Below are 9,017 nucleotides of genomic sequence, written 5' to 3' on the forward strand. Positions count from 1 at the left end.
TATATGGTAATAATAAAAGACCTTTTCTTTTTGCAGAACTCATGGAACTGTCAGCACTTGTTCACACGATCCTTAATTACATGGATTACAATATTACAAGCCCAGCACTTCCGTGTAACGATTTGATTAATTTTCGTGGATAGACGAAAACGTTTAACGATTCTTGCCACAATGGCAAAGCATTGGATAAAAAAACTCTATAGAAATAAATAAAGTTACAGCCAAAAGGAAAACATTATGCATGCCATATAAAGCTGCGCGCTAGACGTTTGGTAATGAAAGCATATTTTTGCATTGCTGATGGAGCCTCAAAAGTTACCTTTGCCTGATGATGATGACTATCAGGATGATGATAATGATGATGATGATGATTTTCATGTGCGCATGACAGCGCAATACAATGCAAGCCAAGCGAAAGACTCAGGCCACGAACGTGCAAAAGTTATGAGACATCATGTGGCAGCGCGACTGCCGTCAGCTCTGGTGCATGGCATGGCAAAAAAAAAGGCACACTAAGGTCGCCTCACAGCGCATAAAAAGCAGCATTTTGAAGCCTTTGTTGGTGTCGGAGTTGGAGTCGTCGCAAGCCGGGCTGCCGCAATTTGGGTGCCATTTTGGTGTCACCCAAGCGACGGCATACACAAGTGCCAGTCAGCCAGCAAGCCAGCCAGCCAGCAGCCACCTCATCATTGCCTACAGCTGGTAAGTATTTCTCCTATTTTGCAGTTTGTTGAGCGATAAAATCAATGGCAAACGCCAACGCAAATTACATCAAATTAATTTCTGTATTTTCATAAATTATTTTGGCTGCATTCAATTGAAACACTTTTGGCCGGGTCGCCGTCGCCTCTCTCAAGGTCGCCGCTCAGCCTCACAGCCCCACAGCTTCACAGTCGCGAAACGTGCCCGAGATGGACCCTCAGCGATGGCCTAGATGCTCGCAGGTAAGTGTAGAAATCTCTTTTTATGCATAACTATTTTCCCCATGGGTGGGGCGGGGCCTGCTGTAGCATTTTAATTTTGTTGCAAGATTTTTGTTTGGCAGTTTTGGATTCATTTAGTTTATTTTCAGCTTTTTAAACTGCAATTAATCATAAATGAGCAAAAAATAACGCGACACGGCATATCATACTCGTATTGTATGCATTAATGTGTGCGAAAAATATAATTTGATATCATAAACATTTGGATTGTGGGCTGCGAGTTCTTTTGTTGCCTTTGTTTGTTTGTTTTTTTTCAGGTGTTTGTTTGTGTGTGCCACAGCCAAATAAATTAATTAGTCAAAGCAATTTGACACTGCTTCTGTGTGCTTGTTCCGTGTTAATTTTTACACTCAAGAACAGCCGAGAAGCACTGGCCAAACGCCAAAAATGAGGCGGCAGCAGCCCATCGAAAATTGCACAATTAGCAGACTGTCTGTGGCTCCGGCTGTAGCTGTTGTTGTGGCTGTGGATGTGTGGCAGTTGCAATGGAAGGTTGGGTAATATTAAAAGTCCTCAACCATATTAACACTTTGGGCAATGTTTTGCGGCGCGCCGCAGTCGAAAATTTGTGTCAGCAGCAGCAGCAGCAGCCAACAACAAATGAAAATCATGCGGCAAAGCGCACGACCGACAAAAAAGCGTCACAATAAATAAATCTCCAGCCAAATCCATGACAAGCACAGCACACAAAACGCTGAACGGGCATGTCAATGATGGCTGGGGCATGCCACATGCCTGCCTCCATGAGGAAGTGCGACGACAAGTGGCACAAGCCGCCACTAAGGGGTTTCCTTATTCCTCCCACATGGGGCAGCATAAAATGAGACAACAGCCAGACATGTGCCTCCCTCCCACAACCCCCTGCCAGACGGCCACCTCTGCATTTCGTGTGGAATGTAGTAATGATGTAAAATACATGTAGTAGTCATGTAGAGTGTACGTAAAATACGTTTACAGCTGCAATTGTTGCATACTTTTCGGGGGTAACAAACCACTTTTGGGAACGTTCCCCTTTAATTTTAATACCAATTTTGGCAGGTTTGGCAACCGTTTATTTGCCATTTTAATTATCGGAAATTACGCTGTTTTCATTTGGCGAAATCAAACCTTAATATTATAACGAAAACCCTAAGAAAAGACTACAAAATAAAACTTAATTTAATCTACAATCTACAAGAGCGAACAGAACTTGGTTGGACATAAACTATATACACAATCTATCGCTTGAAGCGACAGCGAGAGCAAATCAATCGATTTGACCCTTGTGCGCTATGTAGGAGTCGTAGAGCGTGGACTCCTTGCGCCGCTTCAGCCGCGAGCAGGCAATGAAAAGCGTCACCGTCAGCACACAGAGCAGGGCTGAGCCAGCGGCAGTCAGCGCTGAGAAGGTGCTGGTCTTCAGGCAGGTCTGATGCGGCCCTGGGGGCTTTATCTGGCGATGGGCATAGACATCATCGCCATCGTTTTCACCCTCCTGCAGCACGCGCAGCGACTGGAAGAGGTTCACGTTCTCTGATAGCGAAGTCTGTGTGGTGGGACTCTCCGTGGTGGCTTCGCCATCGGCGGAAAATGGAGGCAGAGAGAGATTCGTGGCCGTCATGTTGGAAGTGTCGCGCTTAGTGACCGCCTTCAGGTTGCGCCAATGACAGGGTTGACTCTGAAATAGGGGAAAAAGGCAAGAGACAATGAGCAGTGGCTACGGGACTTGGTCTGACCGGACAACTTACCGGACAACGTCCGTGGCACATGCGGACATCACACTCAATGTAGAGGGCGGGGGAGCCAGTGAACCGAAAGGTTTTCATATACGCATACACCTGTGTCTCGTAGACGCCCGCATCGGACCAGGAGCCCCTGAAGCGTGAGATGAGCTTGTCATCCACCGGACAGCCATGCTGATCGATGAGCTGTATCCGCTTGTTGGCGCCATTGTGTGCGTAGCAATCGTTGACCACAATGTCAAAGCCATCTGTGGATCAATCGCACGATCATTAATCATTGATCATTGAGGCATGTTATATTCGCACTTGATACGAGCTAAGAGATATATTTACTCACCGTATTTGCTTCTCATATAAATGATAAGGGTCAGGGGATCGCCCACACGCACTGGACCCGTCACGCGAGGCCCACCAATGCCGTAGCCATTCTGGATTTCCATGTAGCATTCGGGTGGACTCAGTGTGAAGACGACAGGATTGCCAGTGGCCACCCTAGTGGAAGAAATTGGTAATACATTTTTAAGCGGGGCTGAATCTGAATGGACACTTACTCCACATCTAGAAAGGGAAATGTCACCGTCTTCCAGAAGTCATAGCCATACTCGCAGGTGACCTTAAAATGCTCATCGTACTCCTCCTCAATCAGGGGATTATATTGTACCGTCACCGTGTTCCACATAAAGTTCTAATGGAAATCATTAATGCAACCATAAAATGTGTATTTTATTTATTGGTTTTGTTTTGGGACGTACTGTTGGATTCTTGCGACTCTCCTCCTGCAGCGAGTTCTTGCCCAATGTGCCACAGCGATTCAATTGAATGTAGAACTCGTAATAGTCCCGACCCGAACCATTGATGTACATGCAGTCCGGATCATAGGCATAGCCCGCGGAGTACAACAGTCCGCTGAAGGAGCCATTAAAGCCAATGCGTATCTTCATGTAGTCGTCCTGGCACTCCGCCTCAATGTCTATTCGGGTGAAAAGAGCAGCAACTACCCGTTAGATAATCGGGAATCGGGAATGTGTAAAAGTTCCACTCACGTTGCACTCTCGTGCTGTTGTGCAGAAACTGATGGCCCGCGTATTCCTGATCCCAGTACTCCTCGTGCCACTTGTTGCCCTCATAGGGCGGCGCATGATAGCCGGCAGCACTGCCTGTCGGCGCTCCACTGGAATCCACACCCGTGGAGCCATAATCCAGATGCACAGGATGCCCAATGCGATGCGGTATGTAGCCAGAAGAGTCGGGCACATGATCGGGCACTTCGTGATGCAGCTTATTGCGCTCCACGGCGACGCTGCTGCGATTACGTACATCCTTGGGAAACTTTTTAGGTCCTGCCAGACCGGCACGCTTGGACAGCTTCGAGGCCTGTGTGGTGGGTCCCGAAATGTACGACTTGGAGGAGATGCTGGCCAGCTCCTGCTGCGCCTCCGCTCCAGTGGCCAGCGGGCGACTACCAGTCGCTGTTCTGGGCGTTGGTGTCGTGGTCTGAATGCGAGCCTTGAAGCTGCGTAGAGGTGGCGGCACCACCGTGTGTGGTGCTGATGTGGTGGTGGCCACTGCCGCCACTTTGCTTACCACCGAGTAGTCTGTACTTTGTTCCAGGCCGCTGATGGGTTGCTGCAAGAGACAGAAGTGCGTCAGGCACGTGGGGGCGTATACGCAATGCGATAAATCACTCGGCTCAGGTTTGTGTCCCAAGTCTTTTGGTTTTTATGAGCCCGATACCAAACCAAAAAGTGCTGCATCAGCAGAAGCACCGCAATAGCTGGCCACAAAGCCACATAATTTTTGGCCAGCCAGACAAAAGCCTCTTCCGCTCGCGGTCGGGTCGATACGCAATCTGCATTAGAGCAGAGAGCATATCCGTTAGACAGGGCGGACCAGCGATTGGCCAAGACGATTGGTTACGGTTCATGTGGCCTAATCAGGAAGTTCATTCTAAGAACTGTTAAATAGATTAGGTTTTCCATCTTCTAGACTTGAGCAATGCCCCAACCCACCTCACCCCTCCCTTGACTTGAGCAACAAACCAACAACAGGTGAAAGGTTTCTTACCTGCACTTGGAGCAGCATCAGCAGCCAGAGACATAGCAGCAGCGGCTGCATCAGCATTCTGCACAGCTTCATGTCCGTTGATCAACTGCTGGCAACTGCAAAGAGATACAAAGTGGTGAGCAATGGTGATTCAATGTAATCGGAATCGGAATCAGAATCAAAGTCGGAATCATAATCATAGTCATGGTTGCTGCATGGTTGATGCTGACCTTGCTAGTGGTCACTCAAGTGTTGTGTTGTTGCCCGTTGCCTGTTGCGTTCCGTTCTGTTCTGTTGTGTTGTGTTGTGTGTCTTTTGCCGGAGTTACACCAAATGCGTACGCGGCAGGAAGGAAGTTTGTGGTTCATAAATTAATTGTGGCCAATGTTTCAGATGAGTGTGGAGGAAATCTTTGAATAGAACTACACAAAACGAACATAAAAATACTCTTTTTTAGGATAATGAAACAGAAATTATTGTTCTTGTGCAAGGGACTTTTGAATTGAATCGCTGCATTGCCCACGATACAGACAATCTTTCCCTATTTATATACTTTGGAATTGTTTCTATTTGTACCTGCTAGGACTCCATCGATCGCCTTTTATATTAGAATGAAAGCTGTGCCCATGGCTTCCATCCTATAAATGCTGCGACTCCCTTCTGTTAGGGTATACCTTTGCCATCAATGTCGCTGGAACTATTGCCAGAACAATGACATCTACTCTGTCTCTTCTCCCCCTCTATCTATCTGTATCTACCTATCTGTATCTTTATCTATTTCTGCTGCTCTGTCTGTCAGGCGTTAAGGTCAAAGGCATAAAACTGTCATCCGTTTAATTATAAAGAAGAAGAATCCAAACTTAAGCAAACCAGAAGATGTACCAGCAGACTTTGCTTAAACTTGGATTACATTTTAATGAATGATGTGAGTACACCCCCGCTTCTGCCCCTTCTCCCCCTTTTTAGCTGTTACCCTTCACCCGCCAAATGCTTGGCTGCGTTTTACGCTTAGCTGTAAAAACGCACGCCGTTTGCTTAATTGTTGTTATAATTACTCCAACTTCTGCTTGTTTTTGTTTTGGTTTTTGTTTGAATTTATGGTTTTTTATTGTTTTTTGGTCTCCCTCTGTCTCTCTGTCTCTCTCTCTCTCTCTCTCTGTTATGCAATAGTTGTTGGGCGCTTCTTCTTCGTCTTGTTGGGTTTTTTGGTTTCGGTTTTTGGCTTTCATTATTTATTGTAGCTGTTGTTGTGGGTGTTCTTTGTGGTGGTGCTGTTTTTCTGCTCCTACACGTTGATTTTATAATTATAGTTAATCGCGTTGGTCTGACCTTGAGCCGTTTTCCTACGCCTTTTGCCTCTGCCTTTTGCTGGTTAACTGCATTAATTGCACATACCTAACGGTACCCAAATACACGTTATCGACTCGTGCTGAAGCCGGCTTAAACCGTTTGACAGTTGTTCCTTGAAGAAGGTGCCACAAGCTACGCAGAATTGAAGGTAAAGTTTAATAGGAAGAGCCACAGAATTTGTGGAATATTTCAAGATGAGATTCTCTTATGATTGAGATGATTACAGACCCAGCCCAGATAGACATTTATCTTGATATGATTTTAGTGGTAGTTTCTGTTGTTTAGAAGAGTTTTTCCTGGCAGACAAAATTTCAAAGGAAATGCAATGTATTTATACAGTATACATTTATTTTTAGGATATTCTCTAAAGACTATTCACAGTGAAAAAGCTATACTAGACTGTATTCTAGTGTTGCTGCAACAAATTCCAAGTTCTTGTATGATATTATGCAGTGGATCCCTGTAAATCAAAACTCTAAATAATAAAAGAAACTTTCCTAAGTAGTATTAATGCAGTTCTATGTTCAGAAAGCTTAAATTAACCATCTGATAGTAAGCCAATACTCACATTTCTTATATAAGTTTTGGTTTCCGTTTTCACAGTGTTTGGTTGCTCCCCAAGTCAATCCAGCACTGACCTGCTCAAGTTTTTCTTTGCTTTTCCAACGCGTTTATGCTTTTCTTCACGCCCCCACAACTCACAGCTGACTGCTGTCTGCTGGCTGGTTCACTGGCTCACAGCTGCGGCACGCACTTTGACCAACTGACTTGGCCCATTTCGTGGGTTAACAAATCCTCGCGACTTTAGCCATAAAAGTTGACGATCCGTGCCGAAAAAACAACACTCAACTGAATGACTCAAAGCGGTACAAAACGTTTGGGCTGGCGTTTTGTCTTTTTGTTTGTTTTATCTTTTTTTTGGGGGGGGTTTTCACTTTCAATAATGGTCGTTGGATATTGCGCGATTTTTGGCTTGGATTTTTCGTTTTGGTTTTTCTTGTCTACGTCATTTTGTGGCGTTTATCTGGGGTTTGCTTTACATGTTGCACGTCTCTTGGTTTTCGAGTTTCCAGTTTTTCGGTATTATGTTTTCCGTTTTTTGGAAGCCCGAAAAATCACTCAAGTGCAACTTGCCAAATAGAATCACCGACCGCCGACGAGTGGGAGGAGTACACGAGGCACACGAGTAGTTGCTTGGATATGTAGATGTGTGTCTGTTGCAGATTGCCTAATCTTACATAATAGTCGAGTCTATCTCGATGTGTGTGTGTGTTCCGATTGCCTTCCTTGGTGGACGATGGACGTTTGTAGCTCTTCGCGTCGCGAGCAGGTGTGAAGCCAAGCGCGGCTGCAGCGGATCTTTATAAAGTTTTCCCAGCCCAGCCAACACATCCATCCATCCACTCTTCTATGCATCCAGCCAGCCAGCCAGCCAGCCAGCCATCCGAGGGCCTAGAAGTGGAGCCAGCCAACCGCATTCTCTGGGGCTCTCCGCATCTCAGCGGCTGGTTGTGAAAGAATCTGAGACTCTCGGGCCTGTGATCTAACCATTTTCTGATTTACTTTCGCTGTGATTCGCCGTTAGATACGTTTTGCATCGCGGAAGTCACAGCCGCAGCAGCAGCAGCTGGAGAGAAGAAGGAATAAGCAAATCCAGACAACCCCTTACCTCTTACCCCACCTTACCTTACCTTAAACCAAGGTCAACGGCACCTAACTGTTGACTGTTGTTTGGCCCGTGTCTTGCTCTGTGTGTGTGTGTGTGTGTGTGTGTGTTTAAGTAAAGAGTAAAGTTAGGCGCGTTTAATTGCCTCCTCTTGCCAAGCGTGTCTGCCTTAAAATACTAATCACTAATTAGTTACTCGGCACTTTAGGCGCGTTGTGAAAGGCTCGTCTCGACCGCCCTCTATCCAGTTTGACCCTGGCCAATGCTCTGCTGATGGACATCCACGCAAGGGCAGCGCAGCCCTTGTCCAGCAACTGTGACGGAGTACTCCTTAGATCGCAACGCAACTGCTGACCCACTTTCGCATGGATTTTATTGGGTTTTGGATTATAGCTTTGGGGTAGAGTAGGTTTCAAGATCATCAGAGGGCTGTCAGTCATAGGGAAATTTTACAACTCATATTTGACTATGCATCTCAAATGGTTTTCCCATGCAAATAAAATTCCAATCCATGTAATTTATAGCATAATCTTTTTTTTTTTTATTGCAATTTTTTCATTCTTTTCTATATATATTTTTATCATTTTTTTTGTCCATTTTTCACACATGTTTTTTCATACATACGCGCGCGCTTTTCCAACATAATCAGGCATACATAATCAGGCACAGTATTAGATCTGGTGCCAGGGCTTTAATACAATCTACACATACAATGCGTACACACAAAAACTGAACCAAGGCTCAAACAGATCAATTTATAATCATAAAAATCCAACGTCTTTCAACTCGGAAATTGCTCAATCAAATCCAACATAAAGGGCTTCAAATAATACACCATAAAACAATTCAGTGTGCTTTGCTTGGCTTTGCTTTAAATAAATATAATAATTTTGTTGTTGTTTTTGTTGCACATTAAATCTAAATCATTAATAAAATTGTTGCATATTTTATACATACATATATTTTTTTGTATCATTTTTTCGTGTGTGGTTTTTTTTTTGCATTATCATTTTGTAAATTTTTATTGCATTTTTTTGTTTGTTTTCTTTTTTGGTATTTTATCGTGTTTAGACTTTAAGTTTTTTTTTTGTTTGTTTTAAATTTGAAACTGTGAACGTTAAAATCTACGCATTTACACAGATAGTTAAATTTTTTTTATTTGTTTGTTTGTTGTATGCAATTAATTATTAAGATTAATTCATTAAATATATGTGTGTTTTTGTAGCTGCTAAATTTTGATATTGTTCTGGCAGA

General features: G+C 44.4%; 1 protein-coding gene across 1 annotated transcript; it reads right to left on the bottom strand.

The window, feature by feature from the left end:
* Positions 1-2,081: 2,081 nt before the first annotated feature.
* LOC111074789 lies at positions 2,082-8,165 on the bottom strand. The gene is made up of 8 exons (XM_022367724.2): positions 6,666-8,165; positions 4,769-4,863; positions 3,748-4,330; positions 3,457-3,674; positions 3,256-3,389; positions 3,042-3,196; positions 2,711-2,952; positions 2,082-2,640 (listed from the first exon to the last, which is right to left on the bottom strand). The coding sequence occupies exons 2-8, from the start codon at positions 4,838-4,840 to the stop codon at positions 2,230-2,232; spliced, it is 1,815 nt and encodes a 604-aa protein (XP_022223416.2). The 5' UTR covers positions 4,841-4,863; positions 6,666-8,165; the 3' UTR covers positions 2,082-2,229.
* Positions 8,166-9,017: the final 852 nt, after the last annotated feature.

This window comes from Drosophila obscura, unplaced genomic scaffold, assembly GCF_018151105.1.
Source record: "Drosophila obscura isolate BZ-5 IFL unplaced genomic scaffold, ASM1815110v1 contig_208, whole genome shotgun sequence".
Classification (NCBI taxonomy): domain Eukaryota; kingdom Metazoa; phylum Arthropoda; class Insecta; order Diptera; family Drosophilidae; genus Drosophila; species Drosophila obscura.

Coding starts and splice junctions, on each gene's coding strand:
- LOC111074789 (XM_022367724.2), bottom strand. CDS start 4,840: ATGAAGCTGTGCAGAATGCTGATGCAGCCGCTGCTGCTATGTCTCTGG. Junction 3,675..3,747: donor CAACAGCACGAGAGTGCAAC/GTGAGTGGAACT, acceptor TCACCCGAATAG/ACATTGAGGCGGAGTGCCAG. Junction 2,953..3,041: donor TTATATGAGAAGCAAATACG/GTGAGTAAATAT, acceptor ATTGATCCACAG/ATGGCTTTGACATTGTGGTC.